General features: G+C 40.1%; 1 protein-coding gene across 1 annotated transcript in view; it reads left to right on the top strand.

Annotated features, from left to right (window-relative positions):
- Positions 1-22786, top strand: part of BMERB1 (bMERB domain containing 1) — a 51706-nt gene that overhangs the window by 4687 nt on the left and 24233 nt on the right. The window contains exon 2 of the mRNA XM_051790230.1: positions 19615-19738. Coding sequence (XP_051646190.1) covers positions 19615-19738 — 124 coding nt within the window. The remainder of the gene's footprint in view (positions 1-19614; positions 19739-22786) is intronic.

Here is a 22786-nt window from a genome sequence, read left to right as displayed (position 1 = left end):
CATGAGGGAGGACTCACAATTTGGGACTGACAAGGGACTGAAGTTTACTCTGCACCACCCACAGTTAAATCCAGACAGGAATCCATTAGAGCTGTTTCTATCATCTGATAGTTAAACATTCAAACATACACCTTTGGGCCTTCTTCCATAAGACCCCACACATTGCACAGACATCCACAAACCCACATTGGTACTTTGCATAAAAACTTTGTTCCTTTACTTCTCTCCAGTCAGTCAGAAATGCAGTATGACCCTGCCTACCATGCTCTTGTAATACTGTCCCCCAGTGTCATCATGTTTCCACTCTAATTAAAAAAAAAAAAGAAAATGGAGAAAAGAAAGTTTCACAGGCACAAAGAGAATTCATGTAACCCAACTACCACTGCTATTCCTTCACAGTGATGCCCTTCTGTTGTTGTAAATTCCCCATAACTGTTAATTGTATCTATTACAGGCAATAAAGGAGACAAACAGATTAGGTTTATTCAGGCCATCTATTAAAAGGTGGGAAAGAGGCTAAAAGAAGAATATACACACTTATGCTTCTTTTTATAGAAACAGCAAGACTGCTGGTTTTATGAAGGACTGAACACGGGCTTCAAACAGAGAATGTAATTAATATTCTTTCCATGTCTCCACTTAAAAAAAATACAACAACAACAAAAAAACAGCTGTATAAAAATTTTGAAAAGAGAGTGACCAAAAAAAATCAAAGTGACAATAAAGCATTAATAGTCTACACTAGACCTTTTTAGAAAATATTTGACAAAGTATTGTAATCAACAAAGACAACTGATTCAAAGGATGGTGCCAGTTCTAGATTTTCTCCTTGTTCATCATTTTTAATGTTAACATATTTATATTGTACTTCAGGAGGAAAAGCAGCCTGTCTCTGATCTGTGGAACCAAGACAGAACTCCCACACTGAAAATCAGAAAAGGTTTCTAGAAAGGATTGAGGGTATTTTCTATAAAACAGTTGTAAAACTCAGCTGCTTTGATGGCAGTCAGATGGCTCTAAAATTCTCCTACACAGCTTAGTGTTTTTGTAAGTCATTGGTGATTTTGGCTGGCAGACTGTACGTACAATTTATATGCATTTTCGTTGCTTATCCACGTTTACATGCACTACATCCTGATCCTTCTCCTGCAAAATATTTCTTAAAACCAAACCACTTAATAATCTCCACCAGGTCACTGCTGCATCCCCTGTAACTCATCAAGGACGGGTGTATCTTGGTTTTGGTTTACTTCACAAAGAGCCCAGAGGATGACTTACAGAGTGGGACTAATCCAGTTTATACTATCTACACAGTCTCATTTTTCTAATTCCTCCTCCCACAGCTGGTTGCTCCAGGCAGCTGCTGAGACAGAGGAAGAAGGAAAAGGGATAACTAGAAATATTTTAGTGCCTCAGAGTGCAATCCTGCTAAAATGTTGATCAGCAATGAGAGGAATTGTGACTCTTAAAGTAGCTTCTCCCAGGTGATACTTCCTGTGGGTTTCTCAAGAACTTTCCTGTGCAGTGAGCGAGCACTGGAACAGACTGACCAGAGAGGGTGTGGAGTCTCCCTCACTGGAGATGTTCCAGAACCATGTGGACACAGTCCTGTGCTGTGTGTTCTGGGATGACCTGCTGAAGCAGGGAGGTTGGACCAGATGACCTGCTGTGGTCTCTTCCAGTGTTACCCATTCTGTGTTATTCTGAATAGGGGCTGCCTTGCAAAAACATGATAGTTATTATGGAACAAGGTCTTACTGCTGCACATGTACTCACATATCTCAGCAAAGACATTTCTCTCAGCTGAAATACTTGTAAATCTGAGGGTTAATGACTTCCAAAGACTCTGTGTCCAACTGTGTGTACCAAGCAGGAAATGAACACTTAATATGCAATGCAGGGTTTGTAGTCAAACCTGTGCCAACCAATAATCATTGGAAGAGTTATAGATGGAGCTAAAGTGTCATATTTGAGAGTGTTGCTCATGAGCTTTCTCATTTCCTTTAAACATATTTTACAGAAAAAAAGCTTTAGATCTGGAAAGTAGGACACTTTGAACTACATAAATCATCCTTGCTGCTGGTTGCCTGTGGGATTATGGACTCTGTGTAATTTTTTTGACTATGTTTGATAACTGATCTCTTAGTTGCATGGCATGTTTTCATCAGAGAAACCACTTGTGAGAATGTGTGTATGTCTGCCTCAAGAGTGCATTATAAAACAGGAATAAAAACTTCCTTTCAAGATTGGGCATGCACTGGAAAATACTGGGTATCATGTGTGAAGTTTCCAGAGTTTTCTTGTAGTTATTGAGCACAAGGAAGGTTGGTACCCAGCACTCCCTAATCCTGATTCCCAGAGGGCTTTTGCTCTGTAGCTGAATACGTTCCATTTTCATAAAAGTCTTACTTAGTAAAATAGACCCAGAGACTCAATAAATAGTGCTCATTTATTTCCATGATCCATGTTCTGCTGTCTGACTATATAAAAGGCATAGTATAGATGCATTCAAAACTCAGAGATGAAAAATGTATGCTTGGAGGGCAAACTATGAGAAATCAGGAGGAGCACCCTTGGATAATTATGTTAGTTGCCCTTCAGGATCAGCAATGAAACATGAATTATCAACATTTTGTCAGCTCATAAAGGGCACAATATTTGAGGAAACAGTTTGTCACTGGATGAGGATGAATGATTTTCAGTGAGACAAGCCGCTCATTGCAAAAGCCTAATGATTGCAAACACTACCAAAATGCAAGAGGTAATTTGTTATAGTAAGAATATCAGCAGTGTTTAAGGATCTTTTTATTGCCCTGAACCCTTCCACCACCTAAACCTTTACAGATTAGGGTTTCCAGAGGTTTTTTTACAGACATATTTGAGTTTTTTCATATACTGATAAAATTGGAACAAAACATCTCAGTGTGAAGTGGTTTAATGATTTTGTTCATCTTTTGGAGAAAACAACTACAAAACCAAAAAAATGAATCAACAGTTGTTCTACCACTAATGCCCTTTCAGTACAGGTGGCCAAAGTAAGTTTTAGAATAATGGTGTTGAACCCAAAAGAACAAGACAGTGACCTGATCTCCCCGGGAAAGGACAGAGAAGCCTGACTGACACTTTCTTGGTTACCCATACAAAAGACAGTCCTGACTTCATTGAAATCAGTGGAAATTTCCTCTCTGATTTCAGTGAAAACAGAACTGGACTGGGCTCTGTGCCTTCATCTCCTGGAGCCCTGTTCACCTTGATTCTCTATAGGAAACTCTGGAGAGGGGATCCGTGGGCTGTCAGTTCCATGAAGACTCTCCCAGGCACCTGAGTCAGGCTGCCCCATGAGTTTGCTCTCTGCCCTCACTCCTCACTGGGCCTGTCCTTTGGCCAGCAGCAATTCCCTGGAGAACTGTTGGCACTGGCAGGGGTAATGGCCCTTCAATCTCCTTGTCTCTGAGCAGTGAATCATGAGGTAATACATTGGAGCCCCTACGGTGTGTGGCTGTTCCTCAAATTATCCCGTTTGACAGAAGAGAAAGGCACAGAAATTCAGTTGTGCATTTGTGCCCCCGCTTTCCTTATCCAATCTGTAGTTTCTCTCCTCTCATCTTCTACCATGGATTCCCATACAACTTCCTCTGGGCACTGTGCCTGGGAGGGGACTGAAGTTACTGCAGTTTGGCAGACAGGCACACATTTTCCTTCAGGCTGCTACTTGTCTGTGGCATAGATAGAGTATGTGGGATGTGATAGTTGAAGGGCACAGCCATGGTGTTTTAAAAGCCAGTAAAATCAAGATCCATTTGTCTCTGCCTTGGTAAGGCGTGAAACATTCTGCAATTACAGAATTTCTTCCTTTTTCTTATGTGAAGAGAATGTGACAGCCAGCTATCTGTTTGTCTCAGATGTAGGTAAGACTGCTGAACTGCCTTCAGTTCTTCACTTCTGAGACCTCAGTCAGCTCAGCCTCACAGCTGCCCAATGCCAGTTGTGAGGAAGAAAATATTAGCATATTTAAAAAACTAAATCAAAAGTAAGTATGCAAAAGCAATTAACTCAGTGAAAACAGGGTGCTAGAGAATGACTCCACATCCACAGATGAAAGACAAATAGAAAACACATTTGTTTGTCAGCTGTCATCATCTGTGGGAGTTGAAGAGATGGAGCCCTGTGCACTTTCACCTGAGAGTTCACTAAGAAAGAACCGGCTGGTTTTGGCTCCACTGGCTCTGGCAATTTGATCCTTAAGGAAGGACACAGCTTTTGCCTGTGGCTCCCTGAAAGTGCTGTGTGCCTCATACTGAAGAACAAGATCCCAGTCCGATTCTCTGCTGCCTGACCTTCCACTCTGCTGTCAGATTGCACACATTGTATGCCCATGGCCTTAGGAATAGCAACATTCATCCCTCTGGGAAATCACTAGTCCTATTACTACGGTCTGAAGCTCTGCCTGGGGAGGTTTAGGTTGGATATTAGGAAGAAATGTTTTACAGAGAGAGTAATCAGGTATTGGAATGGGCTGCCTGGGGAGGTGATGGATTCACTGTCCCTGGAGGTTTTTAAGATGAGACTGGAAGTGGCACTTGATGCCATTGTCTGGTTACCATGGTGGTATGGGTCAAGGGTTGGGCTGGATGATCTCAGAGGTCTTTTTCAACCTGGTTGATTCTATGATTCTGTGATTCTATCAAACATGAAACACCTTTTTTCCTTGGCTTCTGAGGAGCATCTTCTCAGTATTTAATTACTTGCTGGAGTGGGAATCTGTTATATGAACCAGTTTCTTTACTGTCTGAAGCAATTCTCCATACCAGTATCACTTTGTTCTTTACTGAATTGGACTCATATGTCTATAATAATTATGGTTTTAAGGTTGCCTAAAATTATATACCAGCTGCTGGTAAGATGTTTAGATCACTGTTAGAAAACTGTGTTATTAGAGAATCACATCACAGAGTGGGGAGAGACAGAGAAACAAGCCTTCTGGTATGCAGTTGGATAATTCCAAAGGAGAGTGTTGTGAAGTTGTGAAATCTAGAAATGTCAGTGACCATTCTCCTATTATTTCACTGGCAACATATGCTGCTCTTTATCAATTGATGCTCATAGGAGAAAGCATAAAATATATATACATTCATAAAGAGGTTTTTCAAGACTCTTTGAGACTGGACATTTTATTGACTTCTTGTTCTGAATTAAAAAAAATCATGAATATATAAAAATCCCTCTAAAAATACCAAATTAAATAAGATTTTAAAAACTGAACATTAGTTGTGGCTGGCACTGTTACAGCATTTGTAATGTAAATGCTGAAGCTTTTTGTTAGGCTTGCAGGATCAGAATATGACTGGTGAGGAATTAAAATGGAAATCCATGGGCTGTTTCCTTTGACCACTGAGCAAAATGACAGAAGTAAATGAACAAGTAACCTGTGTTTCTTAATATTGCTTTTTAAATCTCTGTGACGTAAAATGAAATGATGAAGCATGAACTGCTTTCCTTGGATTGTGGCTTAAACCCAGCCTTGCTCCAGATGGGAATGTGCATTGATTTCAGAGGGAGCTCCACTCTGGAAGGTACCTACTACAGTACTGTCTGTACCAGTTTCTATTTACAGCCTTCTGGTAGCACTCAGTGTCATGCAGGGTTGTGGCAGGGTTGGGCACAGAAACCCCTTCCTGAGTCTTCCTGACTCCTGGCAGTCTTCCTGAGCCAGACTAAAATAGCTCCTTTCAGATAAAGGTCTAACCCAGTGGCACTGAATAAAACTGACAATGAGGGCTTTGGGTCAGACCTTGAAATGCAATTTTCCCTCATTTTTTTATGTCTTGCTTTGGATCCATTTTTTCATAGAAACAGCTGTCAGATCATACACACTGTGCAGACTTTCCCACCAGGCTGCATACAGCTCCATATTCTCCCTGTTCTCTGAAGGACAAACTGCTGTTTGAAGTGCAGAAAGTTGTATTTTCGAGTTGTAACATGATGGGAAAAGGTGAAAGGAATATGGAAAACCAGTAGTAACTACATTGTCAGCATCATGGTTTATTTGAATGTAAACCAAGTTTTGATCTCATACAGATTTAATTTGAAAAATGAAATGTTATTTTAAGCACTTGGTCCATTCCTGTGTCTGCTCTGTCCTGCTCTCCCCCCACCCTGGTGTGAAGGCATTAAAGGAGCAGGTTCCAAGAGGTAGCTTTGGGACTAGCAACTCCTGTCTCTAGATTTAAGGTAGTCAGAGAGCTACTTTGTTCTCACAAATCAGACCTTTAGAAATAGGTAACTAATGCAGTTTGATTTCTGGATTTTATTTTCTCTCTCTGAGGCACTGGAGGTCACTAGAGCCTGGTGCTTGTGGTGTGAGGAGCACTGAGGTACCTGGAGGCAGTGAGTGACCAGCATGGTGCTTTTTATATCTTTATTGAGAAAGTGAAAAAACTCTACAGTAGGGATGTACTAGTGGTACTAGGACAATAATTGGGGGAGGAGGGGAATATTAAGACCTATTTCAAGGTTTGGCTACATTTTATGAAATTATTTCCATATGCTGCCGTGGGGATCTGATCAGGATGGGTGCCAGCTCTTGTACTGGCTCCAGCAACATTCTCCTCTACATTCAATTCTTGACTTTGATATACAGGCACAGTGTGCTGGAATGAATGACTGAGCTTAATTCATCCACTCCTTGATTCCTCCTGTCTTTACTGCAGCTTTCTGCCTCATCTCCTATGTTCATTCAAAGGAAAAAATATGGCTGTGACTCAATCCACAGCAATCCTGCTCTAGGGTTTGTGTTTGCAGAACTGCAGTGATTTGAGGACTGGAAGACCACACCTAAGGCATAAAAAACCCTCTGAACTTGTGTAGTCTGTCGTGTCTGTTCAGCAGAGATACACTGCAAGGCTGCTGAAAATTCAGGCTAATTCCCTATCAAAACCAAAGAGCATGTACAAGAGCTCTTCCAACATCAATCTTGGCCAGGCAAAGCATTTTTTTGAGCATCTTCCTAGTTTTATTTTGTTGCAGTCGTTTCATAATTGCTGATGTGAGTTTTTTCCCCTGAGTGATGTTTAAGAAATTTTATTGAGTTCATCTTTTATGTAGAATAGTCTGGATATAAAATACCATTGTAAAAAATTCTTGTAGTGAACAAAATCATGGCACTTAATTTTATTGTTTTAAAACTATGTGGTTAGCCACAACGAAGTAAATCTAATGTAACTATTTTCATGCTGGAAGGTGTTACACCACTGTGTTGTAAACAAGAAAAAACTGTCTCCCTCTGTGAGTCCTCCACGTATATAGGTTATTTACACCAAAGAAAATATTGTCCTTGTAGCATGTTTGCATTCAGTCTGCACAAGGGAGAAGAGACATTTCTTAGAAGTCAAATCGTTTGTGTGTTTATAAGGAGGCCGCGCAGGAGTAAAATATACAAGGAGCAGGGAACAGGATCCCTTCTCATGGAATATCCTTTTAATAATTTCACCAGGCTTCCTTATTCTGGAGCGCTAGAAAAGCAAAATATCCCAGCTAGAAACCATTTTATATCTACTAGAACAGATGATCAGGGTTCTCTTCAGTTTTTAGGTACTATGGAAAGTCCTTTCTGCTATCAGTAGGGAGTTTTCTGTTTGCTCTCCAAGAAGGCTGGATAGTGATGACATTTTTGTGGGCAAAACCAGGGCACTATCAGATGTTGGGTGGGATAAGATGGGTGTTTGTGACTCAAATAAAGAAACAGGCAGCATGGGAGATGGTTGTTTTGAGATGTGCATCTTTCTAAATGAATCAATATTGCAAATGAGCTGAAAAATGTGCAAACAGATGCAAATAAAATAGCATGAACTGTTTACAGCATTGCTTAGTGACTTCTGAGGAAATAATTAAAAGGAACTTATATTTTTCATTTTACAAATAAATTCCCACTAAAAATGAAAATTTGTAAACAGATCTTCAAATTGCAAACTAAAGGTTAATTCATTACTTAGTCCTGTAGAATTTACTTTATGAACAGTAGTCTGAGAGAGATTATAGTGAGTGTGTTTTGTCTATTCAGTCAATCTGAAAACAATTCCTGAATAGAGTCAATATTATTTTCTTTGCTGCTTGCAAGTTTTCATATAGCAACAGGAGAGATATAAACACCTAATGAAATAGGAAAATCTCATTGCAAAGCCAGAGAATTGAATAGGAAAGATTACCTGAGGGGGAAAGAGAAAGAAAAAAGGAAGCAATTTAGCTTAATTCATTTTTTAAAAACAACAGATTTCATGCTGGTGGCATCCCAATATTTCACTGAATGACAAATATGTTTCTAGCTCTTTTTAGGCTTATGTTTAATTCATAAATAGAGAATTTCCACTTAAGAAACACAGGAGTCTGATCTGTTGGTTTTGTGGTGGCTAATTCTTGGTAAAGTATATGTTCAGCATATGTCAAAAGTCTTGACCTTAAGCTTTGTAATGTGGAGATGCATCAAGATGAAATTCTTGTCTCAGATGAAACAAAATTAATTTTTTCTAACACCTGCCTCATAAGAAAGCTGACTTCTCATATTGGAGACCTCCAACTTAGCACCAAGTATTTGTATCACACACATTGATTTTTACCTAACAGGGAGAGTTCACATATGAAATATTGAGGGTATGAGGTCACATTTAACCTTGGTACTGAGAATTTCTCTGGGCACCATTTTAAATGGGACACATTCCAGGCTGGGTATGTAATTAAGAAAATCTTCTCTAAGTCTGTGATATGTTATATAGCTATGGCTGTGATAAGAAAAGCTGCTTGTTCAAGAAGGTAACCTAAAGTCTAAGCTGCTTATGAATAAAGCATAACAAAATAGGGGCCTATATCTTCCCTAAAACAGGTGGGTGGGGAGGGCTGAGGAACTGGCATGACCATTATTCTGCCTCTTTTCTTGGCTGCTGGAGGGATTTGGCAGGTACACGTTGAATTGGAAAGATGGACAGCAATTTACTTCTCCAGAGCCAGGAGGAAGCAGAAGCACAGCTGGATGCAGTGCCCTTGGGCTGCTGCCCCTGTTCTCAGACTCAGAGAAAACTCAGCTCTGCAGCAAAGCTGCCTCCCAAAATCCACGTCAGGCAGAGGCAGGCTGGACAGTAGTAGGGACTGGATGTTCACAGACAAATGAATCGCTGTTTTTTCTGCAAGCAGCACTTACTTCAGTGCTGAAACAGTACCATGAAAAATCAGCTAATTTGTCTCATATGGAGAGATTAATTTATTTGTTTATCTGTATGCAGGGGGAGAGAGAAGAGAAACCAGAGGAACAGAATATTAGGAGAAGCTTCTGGTTTTAGACCTGCTGGGATAATGAGGGCACCCTTCCTTCTGGTTAGGTCAGCAGGAGAATCACTGATATGAAATGCATGGTGGTACATCTCCTAGAAAGAGGTGGAAAAATGTCACTCTGTTATTTCAGCTACAGCAAGACAAATTAGGTTGCTTAGTTTCAGACTGACATGTAATGTGGTCTGGGAGAAATTGCTTTCACGCCTCACCTAAAGTCACCAGCCAAATGTGTGAAAAATCCTGTTGTCAGAGCATCTGACAACAAGGAATGTGGTACTGATACCCAAACTAGAGTTTATTTAAAATTGGAAATAACAGTAGGAAGTCTGGAAAACGTTCCTGCACAATTCAATTATAGTACTTTGTTAAGTCTGTCATAATTCTCTGCAGACCTAATTATATGGACAGCTTTTCTTTAAATCCCACTCAAACCCACTTAATCCTTCTTCATACACGACAGAAATGGTTGGGTGAGGTACCACAGGCTGTTTTGCAAATGAACTGTACTAGTGTTGAGGAGAGTTAGTGGCTCAGTTTGGGCACTGGGGATGCTGAAAACTGAAGCCTGAAATGGTCACACCAATCATGGTGATGCCCTTCCAGTGTGCTGTAATTGCTTTGAAAAATGTCTGTAAGTGAGCAAATCCTTTTTGCGCTCTGTCAGTATATCTGAGGCACCAGTAAAGACACTGTCTTGCTAGATTTCTATGTCTGATGTGTGATAGGAACTGTGCTGAGATGATACTGAGATGGCTACTGAGCAGTCACTTGCAGGCCAGCTTGCAGCAGAAGGGGTGAGCTGTTGTGACCTTATTGCTGCCACCATAACAAAAACGTTAAACCTGCCAAATTTGGAATCTGCATATTTGAAAACTGCCTCAATTCAGAGATGCAGTTGATATTAAAACAGAGGATTCGGTTTCAGCTGAGTGGAGGATCACGTGTGAATCCATGAATAACGTCCCTGGGGTTTCTTAATTCAATAGAACTTGAGTTTAAAAAGGATTTTCTAAAAAGACATTAATTCCAGCTCCCTTTGCTGTTTTCATGGTTCTGTTTTCCTCATTTTTATGCATTTGCCCTCTAACGGGCTGAAGAGCTGTGTGCAACCTCGTTATCAGTGACTGTGATGGAAATTGGGCTGGGCATGCAAATTGCCTACTCAGAGTCTTGGAATCAACTTCAAAGATGCAAGGTTGAGCCCTGTAATTGGAGCATCAAAGCCCCTGAGGGTTTTCAAGACCCAACCTGTAAGTGTTATTAGGGTAATTTATCTTAGTGGACATACTTCTGCATACCCTGAATTTATTTACATCAGGAGCACTTCCTGCAAATTTCATTCACACTAAAAAAATCTATATTTTTGACAATATTATGGCATAATGAAATCAGGCCTGGGGGTTTTATTTCACTGTTTATGAGAAGATTTTCATAGGAAGTTATTTTTATCTTATATTTTCAAAGAAACGTTTAGTTCAATATTAAGTTCTGACTTGGTCATTTATTGCTGTGAGTGCTGAAATCCTGTTTCCTGATCTGTAAATATGGTTTGTATTAGCTTTTAAACTGCTGACAGTGAGGATACTACTGAGGACAAGTCCTCCCTCTCCCCCTAAAATTGACTGTTTAGGGGACAATTCAGGGTATCAAGAGTCACAAATCAAAGACATATAAAAATAGAGAAAGCTAGGAGAACTCTCAGTAGTATAGAACACCTACATGTAAACTGTACTGATATTGCTACAAACCCACCAAATCATACACAGATTTACAGCTAGAAATGGTTCTAGTCACAGATAATTAGGTAGCAAATTGTCCCAAAGTACTGAGTCAGTTCCTTGCACACACAGTCACCCTCAGATCCAGATGGAAGAATATGAGAACAGAGATACTGAAGTGACAGTTTAATTTGATGGGATGGATCCTTGTGACTTCCTACATGGAGGAGTCTGGAGGCTTTATATGGGCAGTGTCTGACTGCAAAGGACACTGGACCTCAAAAAGTTAAATCCTACCTTAATAAGTAAAGCCTCAGATAATGCCAAATTAATCTTTTCTGCTTCCTGAGTCCACCCTCCTGCACTGCAGACAATCTGACAATACCTGGGCTTATTCACAGGACCTGGCTGGTTTTTTTCACCACCAAGTGAGGCCAGACCCTTTAAAGAACCATATGCTCTTATCTTAATTTAAAACAGCTTTGGGTGCTTTCCTCCAACATCCTATTTGAAAGACTGCTTCAGAAAGTCTAAACTTATTCTTTACCTCTGCTTAATTTTACACCAGAATTATCATTTAACATAAACAGTCCTTTCCTCCTGGCTAACCAAAATCTCCATCAGCACAAGGAAATGAATGCCCCAATTTTGACAGCACCAAGTCAGGAGAATGCTGAAATCTGAAAGCTTAAGTGTAAGTAAAAGGAATGGAGTTTATAATGCAAATAGGGGACAGCAGTATAGATTTGAAGATACATTTTCTGAATATCACATTCAGGCCTATGCATCACATTAAATCTCTACAAGAACTCCAGCCTGGTGCTGATTCACAGGGTCTTCATTGTCAGAGCAGGATGAACAGCTATTGCCAGATGAGCTGTTTCTTCAGGATATCATTACAACCAAAATAAAGTCTGCTGTGCACAGAGCAGTTTCTTAAGACTAGAGAGATCTTTTTCCTGGGGGAAGTGTAAGATTAAAGGGTTGCATAATTACCCACTTAGGAAACTGGAACTGTCATAAACTGACAAAAAACAAAGCGAAGAATAATTACTGCTTATAAATTTTGCAGGATAACAAACAAGACAATTTAATTGCTGCTTTTTTTGGGAGAGGCAGGATCTTTATAGATCTTATCATTATGGACTTGTGCTGGTATATATATTTAAATAGGGAGCAAGGGCAGAAAATTAGGAAGTTGGAACCATCATTTAACTGTAAAACTTCTAGTTAGCAAAGTACTGAAGACCATCCTTAATTAGCAATCACTTTTCCCACTGAATGTCTGTTTCTGCTTGGGAATATGTAGTTGAATGAGAAAACTCAAAGCAGGATCTCTTTCAGGTTGAGTTTTTGAACCAGCTTTATTCAGTGCAATGTGACTTGTTCTACAGAAGTGCAGCATAAAAGATGGAAAGCAGCTAAGAATCTTATTTGGGCAGTGGGCAATTACAGGCACTTACAGCAGATGTGACAGGAGTCATTGTGTGCCATACGTTGAGTATAACACCATAGAAACCAAAAGGACTTTCAGAGTCAGAGGAAGGAGTTGAAATTCAACATTGTGAATCTGGCGTTTGTATTTCAAGAGAAATCTCAGTGAGACACAGCAGAGAAAAGCCTGACATGGAAAAGAACAGACTTCTGCCAACAGGCTTTTTGCAAAGGTAAATAATAAAAAATAAAAGGTCAAAGCTTGGAGATAAGAACAAGAACATACAGTATAAGCAACTAAAAGAATCTTTTTATAACCAGAGGCTCTTAGATATGGAACAGGCAGGGCAGTGATTCTGGAAGTGCAGTGGGCAATTGCACACAGTGCTTTTTATATTCTTTGCTCACATAATTTTAAAATGAGGTCATATGGCAGATTGTGAGTGAGACACTTTTGAAGTGGAAACTCAGGTTTTGAGATGCCTAGGCTGTAAATCTGTGATAATTAAACAAAAAAATAAATTTGTGACCTGGACAAAATAAATCCCAATATTATAATTGTGCTCTTACACTCAGAGCACAGCTGACAGAACCATCTCCAGTCACATCAGATGATTTAATAGACCTTGGGAGGAAATGATATGGCAAAATGATCTCTGGTGGGTTTTTTTTGTTATCATGTGGTGGTTCAAAGACTCATTCAAATTCTGTTGAATTCAACAAAATTATGAATGTCAGTTCTGTCTCACTATTTTTCCTTCTTTCTGCATGCTTTTTTTCCCCCAGCAGTGACTAAAGGCTTTCATATCACAGCCCAGCTCCACAAAATTAATCAGGCTGTTAGCCAGTTTTAGAGAAAACCAACACATTTGTGAAAAGCCAAACCTGAACTTCAAAGACATTTTCAAACTTATTCTTCTTCTTCAAAGGCAGAAATAGGCAAATGAATAGATCAGAAGAAAGAATCGTAGTATCCATACATGACTTCTTCCAAAGTTGATTAATTAATACAGCAAATTTGAAACAAAATCTTCCAAAATTGGTGCATTTGCTGCATAATAAATACTTCTTTTTAGGTTGCTTGTGCCTTTTGTAGGCTTTACTAATGCTGTTACTACATCCTACAATCAGAAGATTTTAATTTTGATTACAAAAGAAATTAATCTATTTCCATAAGCAATCTCAGCAAAAGCAGATCTCATCCCAAGGGATGGTAGAAAGTATTTTTTATTCTCTGCAGTTGCATAATAAAAATATTTCCACTGCAACTGTTGCTGTAACAGTGATTTTAACAGTGATTCCAACCATTACTGTGAAAGCAAGATTTCCTGTCCTCCCACAAACGGCAAGTTTAAATGTGGGATAATTCATTTTGATCCTCTCAGAGAGAAGTACTTCTCTACAGGTTGTACCAGGGTGTCTCTCTACAGACATGAAATTCTGATCTCTTGACCGAGGAGCTTCTGAATGGAACCCAGATGTGAAGGGACTGCTCTAGTCCTGCACCTTATCTCAGAACATGAGTGATCTTTACACAGCACAGCACGGAGCTGAGGTGGCCAGGTCTTTGTACCTCAGCTTTACTGGAAGCACAGATGCACCACAATTCCCCATGAATCAGAAAAGTCCCCTGTCTCCTCCTTCTCCTTCTCCAAATGACAGTTCAGAAGCAGGGATATTTGATGACCATGACATTCCCAGAGATCCTGGCATTTAATCAGCTTTCAGTATGGATCTCTAAATCCTTCCTGCCAAGGGTTCCCTGGAGCTGCCAGATTTCACAGCTGCCTGTTGCAGAGCCAAGCTGTAAGAGGAATCAGCCAGCCCAGGGGTTTACTCTGAGACATGGAGCATGTGAAGAAAACAGCTTTGGGATTTCTAGGTGCCTTGCTGTCTGGCGAAAATGATGCCTGGTTTAAGCCAATGTTTCAGGGCTCCAAGATTACCTCCTTGTCCAAGGCTCACTGCAGTCATGAGTGTTTCCATTAACCACTGTCCATGGAGGACCAGTGTTGGGTACAGGAAGGGGTGACAGACAAACCCTGTGCTGAGTCATGGCACGGCAGGCAGGGCAAGGACAGTTTCCTCCCTGGCAAGGGGGCCTGAGCAAGGAAAACAGAGCAGGTCTGGTGCCAGCCACCAGGGTCAGCCACAGCCCAGATCTCCAGGCAAATCCCCAATACGAGGCAGGCCCAAGGTAAAGTGAGAAGTCAAATTCAGGTCCTCAGCGGGGGAACAGGGGCTGAGGGCCAGACTCAACTTGTAAATCTGCTTCTGAGCTAAAGGAGAAGAGCCTCTGCTGAGGCTTCTCAAAGCCAGACACCTGCACCATGTCCAAACCAACTGAGCCCAGGCAGTCAAACCAGCAGGAGTGGTGGGATGTGCTCAGCACCATGATAATCAGATCACTTCCACACTGGTATTGCCCTTTTCCCCTTCCCCCGGTCCAGCTATTTTAAATTGCACAACATTTTTTTGCCTCCTGGGGAACCCAGGAACAAAATGCATTGCAGCTGTTTGTATTGTGTTTAGCTACTAGCTATATTTGTATGGTAATTCCATCATAAAGCATTGGATAAGTGCTGTTCTACACACATGCCAAATTTAATAATTGTTAGGATTCACAGTAATAGAATGCTGCAGTAGGCTAAATTAGGAATAAGCAATTAGGTGTAGGGGGTTTTTTCTACACAAGTTAGTTATTGGCCACTGCATCCTGCTCCAGATGGGTTAAATCCAACAGGAAAAAAACCCAATTCTGAATACATTTGAAGCAACTTTTAAGATCTGGCTGCAAGACCAGTCATTTGTGCCTCCAGGTGACATGCTAATGACAAACCACAGGAATAATAATGATTCTTTTCACATGAACTTTTTTTTTATCTGGAATATTTTGTACTATAATGATTTTATTTTTCTGCATTATGCAACTGTTTCAATTTCCACCAAGTGTGCTGTTTTTGAGTTGCACTATGGTTGTCTCTTCATCCATCTCTGACCTGTGCCTCCTGCTTACGCTTTGTCTCATCCACTAATAGTGATCTTGAAAGTCTTGATTTTGATACATGAAACAGCATTAAGAGTTTACTTACTGTGCTGTGTGTGCTCCATTAGAATTTAATGTACTTCAGTGAAAAAGGATTATTTTGAGAATTTCACTGCATTTTTGAGAAGGCCCCAAAAGTGCTGACCTGGATTTGTAACAAAACTTATCCATTAACAGTTTTTTAACAAAGATTATCTTATTATTGGACGATTTAAGGGAGTAGAAATAGGTCTCAAATTGCTCAGTTTAAATCCAATTCAGTGCAAAGACTTGAAATAATTTTCAGCTGAAGCACTGTAATTGAGTGGGCTGAACAGCCAGGTTGGTGTCCACGTTAGAGAAGCCGTGCAGCTCATCTGTGCTGCAGGCCTTTAAAGAGCTCTCAGCAGTCATGGGTTGAACAAACACAGAGTCTCATTTGAGATGGTTCATCCTTGTCAAAGATGAAAAAAAAAAAGTGGCAGAGTAGCCAGGCTATTACCTTTAACCTGTGCTGGAGCTGTTGTCTTGCTGACTGACTGAGATGACTCCTCAAGGCTGAGTGACTGATAGTTTCCAAGAGCAACAGATTCACAGCAAGAAAAGGGTAAATGGTGTTCTGAGGGGATCCCCTGATCCATCAGGTCCTATACTGGCTCTGCCACAGAGTTGCTATGTCTCCATAAGCAACTCACCCCTCAGCTTTTCCTGCCTTTAGGCTGCAGGTTGCCTGCACACTGCTTGGGGTCCTCATGGAGTAGAGGTTCAGTATGTGGCGACCACGAGGGTAACAATGACATAGGTTTGGGTTCCTACAGCATAGATTTGAGACCCTTTGTGTCACTGATACACCTCACCTTCTCCAAAGTTGACAATAATAAACCCCCTAGATTACAATTAAACCACTAATGGTTGTAGAGCACAGTGAGCTCCTCCCACTCACAGTCATCAGTGCCCACACCGAGTGACAGCAGCAGGATTTTTGCTGTAATTACTGCTTCTTCACAGCATCCCTTATTAATGTGTCTGAAACTATTGACACCAGGTGTAATGCATTCTCCCAGTTCTCATTGTGCCAATGCAGGCTTCTTTTTAAGTTTTCTTTGCAGTTATTGACTTAATAGGCATTTTATTTTTTTGTTGCTTTTCAACACAGCTGGCTGCTGTTCTATTTCTGGCTGGTGCACTGGGGATGAAATGTGATCATTAAGTTAATACTCAGTGTAACTATACCAGTCTGCATTTAAATTGAAGCAAAATTATGCATAAATAACTTCAGGTTTACTTCTTTAGTCCCTCTCATTATATGTAATAGCTTGATAATTTTATTTCTCTATAGTAATTATTTTCATGCTAATATCTTTTTGTGCATGCAGTATTATTATTTTACTTGTTTCTTTACCACTGAAAATTATCCTGAAGATTGCAGAGTACACCAAATAGTTTCATACTGTCACTAACTGTGACTGATTGCAGTGTTGTCTGCACTTTTGCTTTATGAATTTTGTGTCATTACCAGAAATAAAAGCTTAATAACAACATATGCTCAAAAATAGTTGACTACTGCATGTCTGCTTTAAATAAAGTGAAATGTTATTTTCTTTCTTTTATGAAAAGGTAAGAGACTTCTGAATCATGTCTCAAAGCACTAGAGGTGTCATTCCTCACTGGGACAGAGTTAAAGCTTTACTTAAAGGCCCAATGATGTTAACATAGTCTTCCTGAGTGGAGGAGCTCAAACCATTTTATGAAAAATAATTAATTATCCTTCAGCACAGCTGCTGCCAGATAGACCAGTTACCCACCATTTGGAAGAGAAATTCAGACACAGACTGGTGATTTGTGAGGATCACAGTGGTGAAGGTGTGAAGGGGAATCCTGACCTCTTCAGGGGCCGTGTCCTCACCCCTGTGCTCTGCTGCATTGTTCAGCTACATCTCTGAGTCTGCAGACAAGTTGTGAACTAATATCTAATAATCTCCACTTCCCTTCTCTTTCAAGCTCCTACTGACTTGCTTACATTTCTGATTCTCTTGAAAACACTGCATAATTTTGGATTGTTCTCAAAAATATTTTCTCTGGTTCCAGCACACATTGAGTGGGATGTGAAGGAGGATCTCTGACTGTGCTGCAGGGGGGCAGAGTAGACTCTGCTTGTCACACTAATTCTTGTGCTGCACATTATGAGGCCATAAGGCTTGTTCATGGTTCCTCTCCTGAATTATTGAACTCACAGTATGGTAGCTGACCTGACCCAAGGGGTAACCCTCGGGAATTTACAGCTAGAGTTGCAGAGTGCAATTAAATTAGTTTCTTTTTTTTTTCTGTTTTCTGAGCTCTTGAGAACTAATTTTATAATATGTAGGTATGTGCAATATATTTATGGTTTATCTTTCGAGTTACCAGTATTATTTTGGTTTTAATTCATGGTAGCATCAGAATAACTTCTTATCCGCTGCTTAGATTTTTGGCAAATAAATCTGCACCACAGCCAGTTGTGCTGCAAGCAGTGAAAATGAGAGATGGGCCCATGCAAACCTCAAGACATCCAGGCTACACATCAACTAAATATACCCCAACAGACACAATGATTTCTAATAGGAGAATCAATCTTCTACAGGCAGCATTTGGGTGTTCAGACACACAAGATAACCTTACTTTACACACCACTTTTCCAGTCTGAGTTTTAAAACAACCAGTGAAAAATGGTTGTTCTCTCATGAGAGACGTTTCAAAACCTGTCTCGCTTTTTTCCTTAAGATTCTGTTATCTTGAAGAAAAAAAAGTGATTTTTAGTATTCTTTTCCCCCACTTTCTTCATTAACAGGTGAAACCAAAACTTTCAGACAATACTAGCAGGATAACTTAAAAAAAATATATTTTATATATTTTTAAATTCAGGAGAAATGTATTTTCTTTATAGTATATATCTTTTTTTATTTAGCTTCCATTTTGGGAGAACAGGTCTCTGTGAACTAAGCTCATGCAGGGGCTGTGTGTGTGGAGATTTTGTAGTTTCATTCCTACTCCAAGTTTCTGTCAGAAATTCTCAGCTCTTTGTGATTAGTCTGTCATGAGGGACTTCAGAATTTGTCTCCTCTTAATTAATTAAACAGCTTTTTTTTCTGATGCTTTTTGTTTTCTATTTTCTGCATAATCATGTTGAGTACATTTTGGCCTCTCCATTTTGCCTTTTTTTAAAATCAATACAGCTGAAACAGACCTTTTTTCAGGAATATCTCTCCATTTGGGTACCAAAACAGGCAGGCACTCTGTTTTTCAGTCTCTAAATTCTTGTTTAACAGGAAGATCAAATATGGTGAACCCTTAGAATAGGGTTTTCCAGAGGCCAAGTTGCCCTTTCCCAAACCCACCTTATATAAATCATATCCTTCTACCTTCAGGGAACACAGTTCATAGCCGTGTTTCTCTCTGGACTACAGAGGTAATACATCAATTATAGAGAAATAATCACAGGAGCACCCTGACCTTACCAGTTGTCAAGGAATTACAACAAAGTGCTTTTTGTCTCTTCAGCTGATTTCAATGCCCTTGTAAGAAGCACTGAGCCCCTTGCAGGATTAGGCCCTACATCATTTCCAGTCACAGCCTTGGCTCCTCTCTAGTGGGGCTGGGCTTTAGCTCTTGCTCAAGACAGTGGAATGGCATAAAGGGTTATAAGAATTAAAGATGGAAACATTCATCTGTTTACATTGTCTGCACCAAGACAGGACTCCTCAGAGTTGCAAGTAATTGTTCAGAGTGAGTTTTGAAGCAATCTGCAGCTGTTTCTTCAGTTTGAGTGATATCAGGTGGGGACAGCTGTAACTGTAGTTATGTATGGGGTTGGGATTCCTTAGAGGTGTGACAAAGTCTGACTAACAAAATGATTGTCACTTTGGCTTAGGGATTCTTTCACTTCAAAATGGTCACATTGAAAGTAATAAGCAAAACAGTAGAGCAAACCGGTCAACATAGCACTCAGCTAGAATATTTTTTACTGCTTGTATTAATTACCCCATGATCAGATAGCTCTGTGATTTAATTTACATTCCTAAAAAACACCATTAAGACAGCTTGACTAACTTAATTCATTTTCTCTGCTTTCACACACAGATCAACTTGACATCATTTCAATGGCTGAAACAACAATGATGCCTGAGGAGATTGAGCTTGAGATGGCAAAGATCCAGAGACTTCGGGAAGTCTTAGTCAGAAGAGAATCAGAACTCAGGTTTATGTAAGTATCAATACTTCTGGGAAAACACTATGCAAAATTAATCAAAATAGGAAGGAGTGCTATTTAGAAGACTTTTATCTCCTTGACATTTAAAAGGGAGAAAGATAAAGAGCATCCCAGTTAGGTGAGCACTTGCAAAATGCCTTTGGGAAATGATTTTTGTAGTTGCAAAGGAAATTACTTTTTTTATTCAGCACGATTTGCAGATCTATTACTTACAAAAGGAACCTTTAGCAAAGTATGTGTCTGGAGAGAATATTTTCATGCCTGATTTCAATCCTTTGTGGGAAGGATATTTGTCTGAACAAAATATCAACAGGTAGGGGATTTGGACCTTCCACAGTGTAACCTAATTCAGGCTTTATTCCTCGCTTAATTAGTGGTCTTAGACAGTTCATGTTGCAAGAGAACACACTGTGTGCTGCACTAATAACAGCCAAGGTTTGACATTTGTTAAATGGAAGGCATTAAGTTATGAACACAAAACACATTGTGATATATCAAATTAAATAGCAATACTCCAAGAGAGATTCTCAAAACTGCCAAAAAGGTCAGGAATGGGATCCTCACTGAAGGTTCAAGAATATAAATTCAGTTCTGATGATGAAGCCAGTAGGTTTATATACCTAAATAATTGAATTTAGAAGATTAGAACTGACTTCTTATTAATAAGAAGTATATTATTTTGAAGTCTCCTCTGTCTGTGAGTATCTGAGGTCAGAAACTAATGCCTTTGCTGACAGTCCAAGAACTTCAGTAGATCTAAAACCTGCTGAACTCAGCCCCTTGGTGTTAATGAAGCTTCAGGAGTCTGAAAAAATTCAGTTGCTCTTTTGTCACGCTAAAGTACAAAGTACTTCGTCTCTTACATCTGGAGGTTAATTTTAGTGCCCTGACTTGCACTGCTGGAAGTTGAAAACCACACCCACAAACAGCACAGACATCTGTCTTTGAGTATTATCCAGAAGACTTCTGCCCAGAATCACTGCTTAGACACCTTTGGAGATAAGGACTGGTAATAGTGGCACTGACCTTTAATAATGCTGAAGTGGTATAAATAAAGTAAACAGGAAAGGTTTTGTCACACCTGCTCCTGGTAGTCAAATAACTACTTAGTTATTGGCTTGTACATAAATTTAATCCAGAAGAAGCCTCATCATTGACCCTGCACTTCTCCTGACATTTTCTATGTCAAACAAAGTGCTGAAATAAACTGTCCCAGTGAATGAGAGCGATTGTTCTGTTTGTTCTGGTATCCAGTCTGTTCTTTTCATTTCCCCATGCTCCCACTCTTTACTCTGTATTGCCTAGCAGGTGTTTGAGTAAGGGATTTAACACAGAAGAGATTGCTTATTGAAAGGGGAATAGAACCAACGTTCATACTGTGCAACAGTTCCCTTCCTGCCTTAAGTCTCCTCCTAACACTCTGCCTGGAGCTGCCCAGGAGCATTCCCAGCCATTCACTGGCTGAGGCAGGAAAGCTCTTCTGAGCATCAGAGGCCCCACAAGGCTTGGCCCCAGGTACTGACAAAGCAGGCAAGGGACAGAGGCAGCCACTGCCAGAGATGGCCCCAGTCTGTCCTTTCTAAGTCACAGAAAGTCAAGGTTGTTGCTGCCATCACTGTCTTCAGCAAGAGGGACTGAGGTCTGTGACACTGCCACAGACCCTCTCATTCCCTCAGCTGCAACGAGCCAAGATGACCACTTTTCCAGGGATATTCACACAGCTTTCAAGCCCAGCTGCTCCCTGCTCTGTGGCAGAACATCCTGATACTGCTCATTAATCCTTGAGGCAGTTAAATTCAGTTTGTTAATGCCACCGAATGAAGTGGTGAGATAGCATCTGTCTCTGCACTGGGACTCTACCTGCAAACCAGGACTTCACTGATCATGACTTTTCCCACCCTGTGTAGGCTTCCCATCTTTCTGCACCCATTTACAACAGCCAAGTTCTTCATATTGGTTCATCAAGTCTGAAAGTAAAAGCAGTCTCTCTCACTAACAAAGACCTCCAGAATTAGAACATGCTTCCCTTAATAGCTTTTAGGAGTCAAAAAAACAGTCTATTTGACTTTATCTGATTTTTGAAAATGTTTTTGCGATTTATTCCTGTCAAGAGAGAAGCATGTTGCTAGTGGTACCCAAGCAGTACAGCAGCACCTATTCTTTTCTGCCTTTCATGCTGGACAATTTACACTGACAGAGGGACTTGGCTGCATTTGTCTTCAATGACAAACATCTTTTAATACCAAATGTATTTTAGTGACTTCTTGCTGAGGTTAACACCACAAGTCATGGTTACCTCAGTGGTCCAAGATTTGTATCTGTTTAACTAAGCAAATTACATACATTCTAATACATAGACATGTCATGGAAGACTTTATATGTGGCCGTATTTTTTTTTTCCAGTTGATTCCTGAAGTAATGCAATGCCACTGTCCCAAGACCAGAAGTCTGTATGTAGGTCACGAATTTTAGTAATTGATTTCTTCTGACAGGACTAGATTCTCCTGGGAATGACCTATACAACCAAGCACAAGAAACCGAGCCGCCTCAGACAGGTTTAAGGCAGACTGGACTTTGAACGCTGCTAACGAGCAGCACTACACCTACGCTCAGGCCACAGAGTTCCAGACCAGCTTTAATGAGAACCACATCTCTTTAGTTCTTGCAACTGCTTTAGCTTTTTCTTCAATCATAAAAAAAGGGATAAAACGCACACATGGATAGAGAAAAATGTGTGGTATGTTTGTATTCTCCTTTTTTCCCCTCATGCTGTTAGCAACAGAATAGAAATTCTCTTGAGTTAAACTAGGCGGTTTTTAGTTCTTATAAAAGCATGGACACAATGAAATAATTCTGTATCACACATCCAGCCACGGCTTACATTTCTAGCTACATTTTTTGAAGTAATGGTTCATTCTTCTCACTGTCTGTCTGTATGACTGATCTTTTTATTCACATGTAGTCAAATCCTGCTTCTCCTGGGAGAAAGTACATCGTAGCTGTGCTCGGAATGTGTCACCAACCCTAACAGTGGCCATGGCT

Source organism: Manacus candei, unplaced genomic scaffold (genome assembly GCF_025592945.1).
Source record: "Manacus candei isolate 608988 ecotype Guabito, Panama unplaced genomic scaffold, ASM2559294v1 h1tg000002l, whole genome shotgun sequence".
NCBI lineage: Eukaryota > Metazoa > Chordata > Aves > Passeriformes > Pipridae > Manacus > Manacus candei.
Note: the sequence above shows the minus strand (reverse complement) of the source record. Positions and strands in the feature narration are given on the sequence as shown.